Source organism: Suncus etruscus, chromosome 17 (assembly GCF_024139225.1).
Source record: "Suncus etruscus isolate mSunEtr1 chromosome 17, mSunEtr1.pri.cur, whole genome shotgun sequence".
Taxonomy (NCBI): domain Eukaryota; kingdom Metazoa; phylum Chordata; class Mammalia; order Eulipotyphla; family Soricidae; genus Suncus; species Suncus etruscus.
The window spans coordinates 39,814,055-39,830,032 of NC_064864.1; the positions used below are offsets into that span (position 1 = coordinate 39,814,055).

At 35.6% G+C, this 15,978-nt stretch overlaps 1 protein-coding gene and 1 non-coding gene across 2 annotated transcripts in view; both read left to right on the plus strand.

Moving 5' to 3' along the window:
* The window catches only part of CC2D2B (coiled-coil and C2 domain containing 2B), a 92,756-nt gene that overhangs the window by 6,418 nt on the left and 70,360 nt on the right, over positions 1 to 15,978 (plus strand). The window contains exons 5-11 of the mRNA XM_049790403.1: positions 1,714 to 1,812; positions 6,997 to 7,168; positions 7,994 to 8,130; positions 8,225 to 8,353; positions 10,029 to 10,238; positions 13,396 to 13,484; positions 13,790 to 13,930. Of these exons, the coding sequence (XP_049646360.1) occupies positions 1,714 to 1,812; positions 6,997 to 7,168; positions 7,994 to 8,130; positions 8,225 to 8,353; positions 10,029 to 10,238; positions 13,396 to 13,484; positions 13,790 to 13,930 (977 nt within the window). The remainder of the gene's footprint in view (positions 1 to 1,713; positions 1,813 to 6,996; positions 7,169 to 7,993; positions 8,131 to 8,224; positions 8,354 to 10,028; positions 10,239 to 13,395; positions 13,485 to 13,789; positions 13,931 to 15,978) is intronic.
* Positions 14,643 to 14,746, plus strand: LOC125995416 (U6 spliceosomal RNA). Its single transcript, XR_007490950.1, has one exon. It is a non-coding gene; the product is annotated as a U6 spliceosomal RNA (small nuclear RNA).

Consider the following 15,978-nt stretch of genomic DNA (forward strand, 5'->3'; position numbering starts at 1 on the left):
AGGGCAAATCTGAAAGTTGCACCATTATTTCTACTAAAGAAATGATTCTATTTTAGAGATGGGAAAAAAAACATCGTGATAATCTCCTTCACCACAGCAGCAAGAATATTTAACTCTCAAAATTTTTATATATAAAGACTGTTTTGTTTTCACCTTTGTCTCCTCTACTGTGCTCCTCTTGAATGAATAGTGAAAGACTTTTAAGTTCAATTTAAAAGTAAAAGTAAAGGAGAGATAGTACAGCAGTAGGGCTTTTGCTTTGAGTGTGGCCGACCTGGGACAGACTCGGATTTGATTCTCAGCATCCCATATGGTCCCCCAAGCCTGCCAGGAACAATTTCTAAACGCAAAGCCAGGAGTAACCCCTGAACACCAAAAAACCCCACCACCACCACCCCCAAAGTAAGTCGGATTAGACCACTCAGTGATAGAGTGATAGAGCACTTTTATCATATTTGAGGTCCTGGGTTCAATCTCTGGTACCAAAACAGACAAAAATTTGAAAAGCAAAGATTTCATACTTGCTGCTCATTCAACACATGACTAAAAGTGCCTAAATTGAATTTAACTATGAATAATTAAAACTTGGAAGTATGTCAAAATCAATTCATTGTCAAGGGAAGACAAAAAGAAGGAAAGATATGAAAAGGAATAAAAATTGATGTCAAAGACTCTTTTTACCAACTACTAGGTAGAAATAATTGTTTGAAAGGTTAAGACTGTCAACTGAGTATTGTTGCAAGGTGAATAAATTTGAAAGTTACTGTGAGAATTAAATTGTAGATATATAAACAGGTTATAAGATAAGCTTTTTTGTCTTCATATTTTCAAAGTCTTTGACTATTAGAAATTATGAGTTTTGCTTATTATGAAATAATTGATTTCCTTTCCTAAATCTACCTGAAAACAAGTCATTATAATTCACATGTGAAAAAGAAGCTGTAATTTAAATTTAAATGATTTGCATTTTACTGTATTTTTAAGAAAGGAAAGATTATTTTTTCAGCAAGTTTATATGCCACTTTTCATTACCCTCTAGTTCTACCAAAGTTTGTAGATGGGCTGTTGGAGTTGTGAGTTCACACTTACCAGAGAATGACTAGAAACAGGGAAAGAATAAAAAGAATTTGTCCTGGACATGCATTTTGATCAAATTGTCTGATTAGAGTGACACTATAATTTATAAGTTATTATATTATAATTTTACAATATATTGTATATTATATAATATTACATTATAGATATAATATTTATAGTTGTTATAAATACTAATTATTATAATACTCTTTTTTATGATATCTTTAAATAAAATGAAAGACTAGAGCACATACCTGGCATACAGAGGCCATAGGTTCAATTCCCGGTATCACGTGATTTCTTAAATACATTGTGGTGACTCTGGTAGCCCAGGACTGCTGTGCACTCTGGCACTAGGCTTAGAAACATCAGGAAAGGTCCAGAAGTTCCTTGCCACAACTTAGAAAATTTCAAAGTGAAAAACAAATTGTTTAAATCCCACAAAAAAAAAAGTCATGAACCAGACTCAAAATTAAATAACTTGATAATTATGTCTCTTCCTGTACTTATATTAATGAATAAGATAGTGTTACTATAGCCATATTATCAAAAAAAAGCTTTATTTTAACTTATAAGCAGATAAAAGTATTCATTTTAACGCTTGACACTGGTTTACCATTGTTTCCACTGTTTAAGTTACAGGCCGAAGTCTCATCTGATGCAGGTCTTTCCTTTTTCATTCTGAGTGGTGAAGAAGGCTCAGCTTTGGGCCAGTCTTCAGAACAGGTTGGATTTGTTCCCCTTCCTCTCACATACTAATTCTCAGAGAAAATTCTTTGAAGGCAAAGGACTTGTATGGTGAAATTTGCATTATGACCTACCCTTTGCTCTTTGAACTGAAAAACCATTCATGCTACTACTTATGGAGCTTTAACTGGATATCCAGTGATATACTAATTTTTTTTATTTGGGGGGGGGTTAGGTCACACCCGGCAGTGCTCAGGGGTTACTCCTGGCTCCATGCTCAGAAATCACTCTTGGCAGGCACAGGGGACCATATGGGATACAGGGATTTAAACCAATGACCTTCTGCATGAAAGGCAAACACATTACCTCCATGCTATCTCTCCGGCCCCTATTTTATTTTATGCATTGTAATTTACACTATTGATAATGTCTGTTTTTCACATTTAAAATATTCCAACACCACACCCTTCATCAGAGTACCCCTCCACCATTGCTCCATCATCTCCCTCTCCTCACTTTCCATCTCTCTTGCAGTGACATACTTCCTGCTTAAGACCAGTTCTTAGTTTCTGGGCATTTTATTTACTTACCAAGTTCCTTTATTATCCCAGATATGAAGGAGATCATTCTATATTTTTTCCTTCAAAATCCTCATTTCCTTAAATTCCATTTCTTAGACCTAATTACCAAAGTTCTGTCTTGAGACACTTTGCAAATGTTTAAATCTTTTGGATTCTTCTTTTCATTCCCCTTGAACATTATTTTGCCTTCTTGCTTATTTTCTAGTCTTTTCATTCCCTCCCTCTTTTTGCATCCTGTTTCAATCCTTCCATTCCCTTCGTGTTAACTTTTTTTTCATAATATAAAGAGCTTTGGCAGCTGACTCTTCAAACCCATGTTCTCCTTTGAACACATTCTCTGAGATAAAGCAATATTATCACTTTCCATTCCTTTCTCTATGCTTATGCCCTTACATGCACACAGAGAATTTTATATAAACAGTTGTTAGTAGTAAGTGACAATTTAATTTTTCCATTTGTTCAGCCAAAATTGTTGTCATCCTTGGATCCAGTTTTATTCACATGCCTCATGTCCAGTAAGTTCGTTACAAATTTCATTGGTATCATCTTCAAAGTATTCCAGGATCCAGCTTGCTTCTCACTCCTTTTGCTTGTGCAAGTCAGTTCTAAGCCACATAACTCTCATCTCAATCATTGTCATGTCTTCCTGCTTTCACTATACTGGCTTTTCTATACTATACAGTAGCCCAAATACTCCTGGTAAAATTTAAGATAAACCGGGGCCGGCGAGGTGGCACTAGTGGTAAGGTGTCTGCCTTGCAAGCGCTAGCCAAGGAACAGACCGCGGTTTGATCCCCCGGCGTCCCATATGGTCCCCCCAAGCCAGGGGCGATTTCTGAGCACTTAGCCAGGAATAACCCCTGAGCATCAAACGGGTGTGGCCAACCCCCCCAAATTAAGATAAACCATTCTTTTTCTTATAACTCATCAATCATTGAATATATTCCATAGGTTGATTCCAAATCTTAGCTATTGTTCTGAGAGCTGCAATAAATAAGCATACTCACATAATTCCTTTTGAGTGAAATATTTTTGTCCTGGGCAAAATGGTATTGCTGGGTTGTTTGGCAGCTCAATTCTGAGTTCACTGAGAACACTCCAAACTCTTTTTCATGGGGATTGTACCAGAGTACATTCCCACCAGCAGTGGATCTTTTTCATCACATTCCTACCAACACAGAAATACAAATTGTTCTCAGTGTTTTATTTTTGTTGTTGTTGTTTTTTATGTGCCATTGTATGTGAGAAGATATTGTATGTATGATATTCTTACATTGTATGTAAGAAGATATCTCATTCTCATCTTAATTTGTATTTCCCTAAAGATAAGTGATTATTATCATTTTTCATGTTCCTATTGGCCATCTGTTGCTGTTCCTTAGAGAAGTGTCTATTTATTTGCTCTCCCCATTATTTGATAGGGTTTTGGTTTGTTGTTTTTGTTTTGTTTTTGCTACTCTTTGTGAGGACTTTATATATCCTGTATATCAATCCTTTATCTGATGTGTTGAGTGCAAATATTTTCTCCCATTCAGTTAGCTGTCTTTTACTTTACCCTGTGTTTCTTCTGCCATACAGAAACTGTTTAGTTGGATGTAGTATTTGTTCAAATTTGATTCTGTAGGCTTTGTTATTGGCATCGTATCATTGAAGTCTTCTTTGAGGTCTATATCTTGGAGCATTCAGCCTGTAATTTCCACAATGTACTTTATATATTTAGATCTGATCTCAAGGTCTTTGATCTACTTTGAGTTGACTTTTGCAAAAGGTGGAAGATTATGGATTCAGATTTATTTTTTATATATGATTATCCAATTGTTCCAACACCATGGCTGTCCTGTAATTCATTTCATGTTCTCAGATCCTTTGTCAAAAATTAGTTTGATCATGGAGCTGGAGAGATAGAATGGAGGTAAGGCATTTGCCTTGCATACAGAAGGATGGTGGTTCAAATCCCGGCATCCCATATGATCTGCTCAGCCTGCCAGGAGCAATTTCTGAGCATAGAGCCAGGAGTAACCCCTGAGCGCTGCCAGATATGAACCAAAAACCAAAAAAAAAATATATTAGTTAGATCAGAAGCTAGAGTGATAGTACAGTGGGTAGGATGCTTGCCTTGCACATGGCTGACTTGGGTTCAATCTCTGGCATTTCTTGTTACCCTAAGCTTGCCAGGAGTAATTCCTGGGTGCAATGCCAGAAATAATCACTGAGCACTCTGGGTATGGCCCAAAAACCCAAAATGAGAAAAAAAAGTCATGTCAACTGCTGGTTTGTTCTTGGATTTTCTCTTCAGATCTTTTGGTCAGATAGTTTGTCTTTTTTCCAATACTATATTCTTATGATCTCTATGGATTCAAATTAGGTAGTAAGATGCTTCCCAGTTTTTCAGTTTGGCTATTTTACAATTCCACACAAACTTTATAATTGAGTGCTCTGAGTCCTTGAAGAATATTGTCTGTATTTGAATAGGGATTTCATTGCATCTATATAATAGTTTAGGAGGATGGTCATTTTGCCAATACTGATTCTTCCAATTCACAAGCATACAATGTTTTATCATTTACCAAGATCTTCCATTTCTTAAGTATTCTGGAGTTTTCATGGTATGGTTTCTCAACTCATTTGTTCATTATTCTTTGGTGCTTGATTTTTTTTTGATACTATTTTAAATAGGATAGAGTCGTCAACTGAACTCTTTCTCTTCTGATTCATGATTTGTATACAGTAATGCAACTGATTTTTGTGTATGCCGGATATTCCTAAAAGAATTCTCACACGCGAATTCCCTAAAGCTTATTCATAGGTTGGCATTGTCATATCTTGTTTACTTGAATTCTTTAGAAGGTAACATAAATTAGTAGATAGAAAATATTTTCTTCATTTCAAGATGAATGCTATGGGACTACTTGATGATTGATAATTCCCTAGGTGACCCTACACAGTGCCACATAATTTTGTCAAAGTTGTGGGGCCGGAGTGATGGTGCAGTGGTAAGGTGTTTGCCTTGAACACAGCTGACCCAGGAAGGACCGCAGTTAGATCCCCAGGAGCGATTTCTGAGTGCATAGCCAGGAGTAACCCCTGAGCATTACTGGGTGTGACCCAAAAAAATTTAAAAAATGTTTTCAAAGTTAAGGCCATAAAATCATCTTTTTTGTGTGTGTCTGAGTGTCTTTACAATGTATTAATCATTCTGGCTCAATTTTACAATAGAGCTTTATTGGAAAATCTTTCAAAAACAAGCCATTGTACTCAACAGTCACTTTTCCAGAAAGTTCTTTTCCTCCCCACTACATTAATTCTACTTGTTATAGCAATTTTTTTTTACCAAGTAAAAGCTTAAATCAAATGGCTATTCTTTTGTCATATTATTTTTTGAAGCACTATAAGGAACTAATAGTCTTTTCTGTTATAATTCTATAACTTTCTGATTCAAACATACCTTCATTACTCCAGAGAAATTATAGACCTATATCTACTTTAAGCAAGATTATTTTTAAGCCATTGATTTTATCCTACAAGTAAATAACATAAAATCATCTTAATTCAAAGGAATCTAATGATTACTCTTAAATGTTACAAAAATTGGGGAATTTTATTTACATTGTTTCCTTTATCTTTTAATATATGTAGATTTGAAGTTAGATGAATACATTGATCAATCTAAATTATTTTTAATGAAGAAACTCAGAAAATTTCTGACTATGATATTAAAGCATGTGTTTTATTTTTACTAATATGCCTACTTCAGTACCCAATATAGGTCACATTTAATAATTTTACCAATAATCACACAGCCATCAACTTTTTTATTTTTGTTTTTGTTTTTGTTTTTGGGCCACACCCGGCGTTGCTCAGGGGTTACTCCTGGCTGTCTGCACAGAAATAGCTCCTGGCAGGCACGGGGGACCATATGGGACACCGGGATTCAAACAAACCACCTTGGGTCCTGGATCGGCTCCTTGCAAGGCAAACGATGCTGTGCTATCTCTCCGGGCCCAGCCATCAACTTTATGTTGAATTTTTCCTTTATTTAAAAAATATCATCCAGAATATGACTTGACTGTCACATTTTCTTTTCGGTAAAATGTGTATTTTAGGTATTTACTTCCTAAATAGTAAGAAAAACAGAGTTTAAAATTGCATTCCCTGGGCCAGAATGATAGCACAGCAGTAAAGACATTTGCCTTGCAAGTGGCTAACCCAAATTTAATACCCAGCATCTCATAGGGAACCCCAAGCACCACCAGGAGTGATTCCTTAGTGCAGACAGGATTAACCCTGAGCACCACTGAACATGGCCCTCAATTGCCTAATACCTCTGAACTTTGCCCTGATCCCTCCAAACTCCCAGTAGTTAAGACATTATAGACAGTTATTTTAGAGCATTGTTTAAATTATATTTATATTTCAACATTTTAATTGAGAATTACAAAAAAAGAGCTATAAAAATCATCCTGTTTAATATGAAGCCTTAAATGAGTTTCTGTTCAGTGAAATATTATTGTAGCACAATTTGAGGATGAACTTAAATTGGATGGCATGAACCAAGGCATTTCACCCCAGTGTCCTCTATACATTTCATTTATCTATATTAATCACTGGGAGCACACATGTATACATATGATATTCTATTGGGGTCAGTAAGTGTTACTCAAACATGTTTCACTTCTTGATAATTATAAATATTTTTTCTCAGGTCCAAGATGAAAATATTATGGAAGAAGCTATTTTTCCAGAATTACTTGAAGTAAAAGCTGCTGAATATGAACACATACAAAAGCAACAGACAGTTATTTTTGAGCCAAGTAGTTCTCCGGGTAATTATTTTTGTTCCTCCCTACTTAAGAGAAAATTTTATTTAAAAGAAGGGGAAAGGGTAGGAAGGGAGAGGGAGGTTGAGGTGGGGCTGGGGCTAGAAGTGTCTCCAAGCTGTACTCTGCAGGTAATTTTACAATATAGCCAAGTCCTTTAGTAAATCATATTGCAAGATAATGGTTTCTTTATATACTATATATAGATTTTTAAAAATTCTAAAAAATATAGAAAGCTTTTTATCTATATTTTCTCCATGTCTTTTACTAGTTTAAGGGAATTGGTTTAAAGATTAAATTCAGAGCTGGAGAGATAGTTCAACAGGTAAGGCATTGGCCTTACCTTTGCACATGGCCAACCTGGGGTCAATCCCCAGCAACCCATCTGATCACCTGAGATTACCAGGAGTAATCCCTAAGCACAAAGTTAGGAGTAAGCCTTAAGCACCACTGGGTATGCCTCCTAATGGAATTAATTCATTTTCAGTATATAAGCAATATATGTATTATGTATAGAATATATATACTACATAGACACTTTCTGCTATATGTTAATGTTATAGTTAAAAATTAGTTTCTTGGGCCGGAGCAGTGTCACTAGAGGTAAGGCATCTGCCTTGCTAGCACTAGCCTACGACAGACTGCAGTTCAATCCCCTGGCGTCCCATATGGTCCCCCAAGCAAGGAGCGATTTCTGAGCACATAGCCAGGAGTAACCCCTGAGCGTCAATGGGTATGGCCCCCAAACCAAAAAAAAAATTAGTTTTCTTTTTTGTTTATTAAGTAAGTGGCAGTTAGATATTGATATCTGGTGTTTTTTTTTTAATTAAGTGGTCAGTCATCTTAAGCTACCAAAAAATATGATGCCGCGTATTTTAGAAGATGAAGGATTCTATATTCAGAGAAAGCCAAAAGTACATAAAAAGACCTGCAACAAAATGGAAAAACGCCTGCTTAAATTGCAAGAGGCAAGTGCACCAGTTAGCAAGCTTAACTGATAGTGTGTGACATTTATTTTTAGTGAAATATATATTTACTGTTTTTCCTAAATATTTTTGATAGGGAAAGTATTGGTTTGAAGAAAGTGGAGAAATAATGTCATTGCCTTCACCTGTTAGACAGTCTTGGAATTTCAAACTAAATAAAAGCAAGGAATCTCTAAATCCAGCACTAAAAACTATATATAGGAAGGTAAATAGTAACGATTTATAGTTATGACTACAGGCCTATAATATCAAATATAGATTACAATAGTTTCTTCTATGTTTAATCTCCTATTAATTCATCCAATGAACTTTTTATTTTTCAATAATTTCTTTTTACCTTATAAAGAAAAAAAAGATTTTTGTAATATACCTTCCTTCTAGTTTAGTCTTCATTTCTATAAAGCTTTTATTGTTGATTATTACTTTCTATCACCCATTTCTCAGTTAGGCTATTTTCCTGGCTGGTAGCATGTTGTTTCACAATTATCTAAGACTATTTCAGAGGGATAAAGAAGACTTTCTTGAAATCAATGACAATGATCAACAATGACAATGCCATTTGTTAAATAAATGATTGTGTGAATGAGTGACCAAATACATAACAAGTAAATGCAACATATACTTTTGACCAGGAAGAAATATTACATATTTGAGTATGCTCAAATTAAATAGCTGAAAAATCAATCACATGCTTATTCAAACAAATAATTAACTCAAAATTGTGTACTGAATTGTTTTGTATATTGAAGGCCTATGGACTTCAACCACTTAACAGGCAAAGGACTATCCCAATGGAAGTATTTTCATGTATACATATTTTCTTCTCTATAAATATGTACTCATGTAGTCCAAGATTCTCCAAAGAATTTTCCAGGGGATCACTAGCATAATGATATAGGAGCAGTATATTAAGTGTTTATAATTTAACTCTGGCCTACTAATTAGATTGTTATATAATTGAGATATTGAATCAACAGTTCTAAACACTATGTGTCTTGTGTAAAGCTCCACTTGCCATAATCTAACCCCGGGTGAATGAGACTGAAGCTGGGGCACTGTATGGATTAAGAAGTCAAAACAGGGCCCGGAGAGATAGCACAGCGGCGTTTGCCTTGCAAGCAGCCGATCCAGGATCAAAGGTGGTTGGTTCGAATCCCCGTGTCCCATATGGTCCCTTGTGCCTGCCAGGAGCTATTTCTGAGCAGACAGCCAGGAGTAACCCCTGAGCACCGCCGGGTGTGGCCCAAAACCCCCCAAAAAAAAGTCAAAACAGTCATAAAGAAGGAAAAAGGCATAAGGGTTAGGGGGCTTCCAGCTTTGTGGACTGAGAGCTCCAACCATCCTTCCCCTGCCATTTTATTGTACAGGCTCAATCCACTTGAGGGATGAAGGAGAGGCAAACATAACAGACAAAAGTACCTAATTCATGCTGATCAAACCTAGGTGGGCCTTTCACATCTCTAAAGTGGTGGCTGAAGGGAAAAGGAAACTAGAATAAAGTCTCTATTTTGGGAGAAGCTGGGTGTGAGTTCTATGTGTAAGGCAACAGTCATGATGTTCACAATGGATATTATTTTGTAGAATTTTATTTAAAAGTCCTACTTATGTATCAGTAAGGTAATTAAGATTCTAAAATATAAAAATATATATAATATTCAGGGTCAGAATCAATTACAAGGAAGTATTAAATTATTGATTTTTACTTTTCTATATCTCCATAATTTTGCTAGAGTTAACCAATTGTTAGTCAAATTTATATAATTTTAAAATATATGTATAATTTATATATAAAATATATAGCTTTGCATAAGTCAAATTTACCTATAATTTTAATTAAATTGGAGTTAAACTAATGTTGTTTTCATATATGTCTTTAAAAGGCAATGAAATCTGATCTAAAAAGCTCTATTAAGAACAAAATGGAAGATCAAAAGGAAAGATACCAATTAGATTTCAACATTGTGGGTTTGCAATTCAGCCATCATTCACTCTTCAATCAAGAGCAAGTATTATGTTCTAAGCTGCTTCAACTTTATGAATGTTTTCAGGACAGGCAAAAACAGAATTTATCTCAGTTGCTTTATGAGAAGGTAAAAATGACTTTTTTTTTTTTTTTTTGATTTTTGGGTCACACCTGGCAGCGCTGACTCTACACTCAGAAATCGCTACTGGCAGGCTCAGGGGACCATATGGGCTGCTGGGATTCGAACCACCATCCTTCTGTATGCAACACAAATGCCTTACCTCCATGCTCTCTCTCCGGCCCTGAAAATAATTTTTTAAAAATAGAGCTGAACATTTAATATTGAAAGAGAAAATTCTAAGCACAGAGAGGTTATGGAACATTTTCCTTTACCATTTGGATATCTAACCATTTGAATAGTGTTTGATTTCAGTATTTATAAAAAGAAACTATGAAAATTGGCTAACCAAAAAAACAAAGAAATACTTTGGCTAAACAAAAGTACTTAACGTATACTGTAGAATATTTAGCACTTATAAGTGGTTTACTAATGTATTGGTCACATGACTCAAAAGGGTATTTAAAGTGGTCACTATTAAAAAGAGGTATATGGGTATCTTATTGTAATGAATTAATTTTGATTTATATATTAGAGGTCTTGAGTCACATACAAAATGTAAAGAGTTAAGGTTTGAGAAAAATCAAATTAAGTTACTTAATAGCACAACTAAATGGGTAATGTGTACAAGGCCAGAGACAGATAGTACAGCGGATAGGCACTTTGCAAGTGCCAACCCCAATTTGACCAACAGCACCATGTATGGTCCCCTGAATAACATCAGGTATCATTTCTGAGCACAGGACAAGGAATAGTCACACAGCACTATTGTAGTCCATTATCCCCCAACACTCTCACTCTAACTCTCTCTCTCTCCTCTCTCTCTCCTCTCTGTCTCTGTCTCTCTGTCTCTCTCTGTCTCTCTCTGTCTCTCTCTGTCTCTTTCTGTCTCTCTGTCTCTCTCTGTCTCTCTCTGTCTCTCTCTCTCTCTCTCTCTCTCTCACCAAATGTGTAATGGCTACTTAAAGTTTGAAGGTAATTGAAAGAGCACCTATTGATTATTTTTACAAGTCTTGCTTAAACTCTCTTCTGTGCACCTAATGAACGAACATTTTGGTAACTAGCATTCTCTCTGAAAAGATATTTTGAAAGATCTCAACCAACGAATGAAAAATATTTTAAAAACAAATAATTGGCCAAGTAATTAAACATTCAAGCCTGTTAGAATTGTTTCCACATCTTGACCATTGTACTTAGTGCTGCAAAGAACAAAGAGCTGCACCTTTCTTTTCAAGTTGCAAGGTTTACTGGGATTGCACACTTTGTGCTGTTCTACCAGACACTGCATACTCTGTGGCAGAAATATTGATCTCAAGCAGCAGAACAAATGGGACCACATGGGCATTACAGATCAAAGGCAAGGCTTTAAATTTACTTTAAATTCAACAACTTTTGCCACTGAGCCATCCTCAGTCCCTCAAATGCTGTGTCTTCAGAAATTGACTTTCAACTCAATTTATTTCCCATGAAAGGTTATCCTGATACTCAAACATCATTTCTTTTTACTAATAAAAAAATGCCTTTATCCTAAAAAAAATAGTAATTGTTTAACATCTATATATTTTACTGGCATCTCAGTCTGGTTCCAGCTAATTTAAATTACTATTTAATTATGATGTAATAGAACTCTAGTGCCTCATCACTATCTTCTAGAATGTTTGGTTTTGAATACAATCACACATTTGATCTTATATGTCAACATTGGACTTTAAAGACCATCTTTTTAAATATATCCTGGTACATTTTGGTTTTGTTTGCTTTGCTTTGCTGCCACTCCCAACAGTGCTCAGAGTTTATTCCTGACTCAGAGATTACTTCTGACGTTGCTCAGGGGACCATCTGGGGTGCTGGGGATGGAACCTAGATCAGCTATTTGTAAGGTAAGAACCCTATACACTGTACTATCTCTCCCATCTTGCTTCCTTTTGATCATGATTATGGTCATGATTGTCTGTTTTTGAAAGAATCTTTATCTTCGAGGGCCAGAGAGATAGCACAGCGGTAAGGCATTTGCCTTAGACGCAGAAGGATGGTGGTTTGAATCCCGGCATCCTATATGGTCCCCCGAACCTGCCAGGAGGTGTGATTTCTGAGCATAGAGCCAGGAGTAACCCCTCCTGCTGGATGTGACCCCTCCAAAAAACAAAACAAACAAAAAAGAATCTTATCTTCATAAAGAATGGAGTTTTCTCTTCCTGGACTATTGTAAGTCTTCCCACATGTTGAGTTCTACTCTTATGTCTCAGTAAAAATTTATGTCAGTTGACTCTAGTCTTGCAGTTCCCACAATTGCCTCTTAATTGTAAGAGAGTTCTCATGCTCCTATTTCAGGAAACAGTTTCCACCAGTTTTGTTTCTCTAAAGTTATTTCTGTTTTATAGCTTCCTTGGTATGCTTTGTTCTCTTAAATTTATTTCTTGTTAACCTGTACTTTTAGACAGGTACAGATATAGAAATTATAAATATTAATATATAGACATTGATTACAGGTGGAACAGATAAAGACAGACATATACCTTTTCTGATTTTTATTTGCTTTTACAATGGTAGAGAAGTACCAAGGTCTCATACATGAAAATCTATGTGTTTACTGAACTTGTAACAGCCCAGCCCACAAAAATTTTCTGTAACATAAAATTTTAATTGGAATATAAGGTAATTTTCATGCTCAATCTAACTTTTGGCATTTCTTTATATTAACTGTGGACTAATTACCTAGAAAGTTCAAGATATAGGGGGGCCGGGCGGTGGCGCTGGAGGTAAGGTGCCTGCCTTGCCTGCGCTAGCCTAGGACGGACCGCGGTTCGATCCCCCGGCATCCCATATGGTCCCCCAAGAAGCCAGGAGCAACTTCTGAGCGCATAGCCAGGAGTAACCCCTGAGCATCACAGGGTGTGGCCCAAAAACCAAAAAAAAAAAAAAAAAGAAAGTTCAAGATATAGTGTTTATGTTCATACAGATTTTGAAGTTTTTCTCTTTTATGACCCAAAGTGCTATATGAAATATATTTTAGAATACCGCATAGTAATGTACAAAAGGATATATGTGTATGTTTTTATTGTATAACATAGACTTAATTAATGTGAGAGTAATAGTTGATAATAATAATAATGTGAGAATAATAGTGGATGAAATATAACCACAAGAGCTCTTTTCTTTGTTGTAGCTTAAAGCACTGGAGTACACTAAACTGTCAAATGAAAATACAGAAACAAACCATCTAAAATTATTACAAGATTTTAATTGGCAGATAAGGTAGGTTGGGGTTATTCATGCATTCATCATGTATTTAGCAAATTCTTTGGTGTTTTGTTTTGGGAACACATTCAGCAGTGCTCAGGACTTAATCCTTTGTTGTTTTTTTTTCTCAAATATTACTCTTACTGGGGCTAAGGAAGGGTCTTATAGGATGTTTGTGATCGAAACTGAGTTGGCTGCATGCAATGTAAATGACTTACCCACTCTCCTATCTCTACAACTCCATTTAGTAATTTCTTTGGCATAATACAGAATTTACTATAGTCCATGAAAATATTTTATATGTACTTTCATTGTTGTAGTAACACAAAACACCTCTATGACTTAGAAAAGAAAAAGGATTTCTCCTTATTACATAATATTTTACAAACTTGGAAGCAGATAAAATCACTTAGACAACAACAAGGGTTTACAAGTACCCCTGTGAAGATACATTTTCAGAGGTGAGTAGGTCCTCTATTTTCATTGAACTCCAGAGCAATTATTCACTGACCACTAAGATTTTACAATAACTGGGAGAAAATTCAGAAACAGGACTACTTGTCTAATGTAGTCAGTGAAGGACATATCTTGAACATATAAATAACTCTTACAATTTGATTTAAAATAAACAGTTCAATTAATAAATGATTTTAACAAAAACTTTACTAAATGTATATGAATGTATAAAATGATGTTCAACATGTCAATAGTTGAAAAGCAATTTTAAATCATAATCCTATTATAATGTCTAAAATATAAAGCAAAATAAACTGATAAAAAAGAGACAATAGCAAATTCTAGCCAGATTGTTGAGCAACAGCAACTCCAAATGGTGACTGGTGGTAGTGCAAAAATGAATAGCAACTCTGGAAATAGCCTTGCTGGTTTTTTTGTTTGTTTCCTTGTTTTTGCCCATATCCTGCCCTGCTCAGGAGTTACTCCTGGCTCTACACTCAGGAATTACTCTTGAGTAAGTGCTTGGGGGACCATAGGAGATGCCAAGAGTAGAACCTCATGCAAGATAAAAGCCCTATTGTACTGTAGCTATGGCCACATGGCAGTTTTTTTTTTTCAAAATTAATCACAGAACCAACAAGTATGTTCCTATGTTAAACTTAAAATCATAAAAATGCATTTTATGCAGAAAATAGTCATAGTTAAGAACTATATTTAGTGCTCGCTTCGGCAGCACATATACTAAAATTGGAACGATACAGATATTAGCATGGCCCCTGCGCAAGGATGACACGCAAATTTGTGAAGCGTTCCATATAAAATGGAAAAAAAAAGAGCTATATTTAGTAGTCATCAAGCTATTTATGAAAGAAATAGTTATTGTGTTCTTTCACTCACTGGGAAATAGCTGTCTCCCTATAACCTATTGTCATAGATCTTTCATTAGTCAAAACTGTAAATTATCAGTGTAATTTCAGGTACTTAAGAAAAAGGTATGTTTCGTTATGTTTTTCATACTATATTTTCTTTGGGGGCACTTACACACCTTGAGCATTTGCTTGGAAGCTGCTCCACACCCACTAAACATGCACAAAAATAAATATTTAGGCCATCAGAAAATGTCAACCTCCAAACTGTTATCTGGAAGGGTTCCAGATAACAGTTTTTACCAAATTCTAATGGAAGAATACCCACTTTGTAAGGTGGTTGTGTGTTGTATTAATTATTAATTATAAAGTCCTAGTGTGCATGGAGTGGATGGATGGATGGTGAGGCCTTTCTCGGTCCAGCCTGTTGCCTGCAGCCCCCTACAGCCTGGCGGGTCTGTAGGTATCAGGGTGACTGCGAAGAAATGACCCACAGCAGTCAGATGAAGTTTCAGCTTTTTTTATGTCAAGGTCCTAACTGCCATGTGCATATTTTTCACATGGTCTCTAAGCTAAGCTTTTTAAGCAGCTTTCTTCAGCTGCCCTCCATCCTTCTAACTGCCTCTACCTCCCTCTTGATGCCTCTCTCTCTGCTGAATCCCTTTCACCCCTCACCCAAGCCACTTTAATTACCAACCATAGACCCCTCTCAGCTATGGGAGGGTCTGACCATCCAGGTAAGATTAGCATTTGGCCTTGGGGAGGTGTAATAGTTGTGAAAATAAAACGTGTTAATATGTGCAAATTATCTAGGATATTTGACTCCTACTTAGTTAACTAGTGGTAGTGACAGTAATAGCATCATGAACTATTGTTGATACCTAAAAGTAAAGAGGAAAACTGATTTACCTCTTCATATCAATCCATATGCTACCCTGTCTTAATATATAATCATATTCTCCTAGCTTTGAATAGGTGAGGAAGGAAAATTAGAAGAAACATAGTGTATATTCTTAAATTTGTTTCTTTAAAACTTCTTGGTAACCAAAAATACATTATCATCAGAGGAAAGTTTCCTTGAGGCCCTTTGAATTGAATTTAAACACAGAAGATACATTTACTTAATGAATGAGTTTGGGCCATATATACATACTGTATTTTCTCATTATTGATCATTTCCTTGCAGT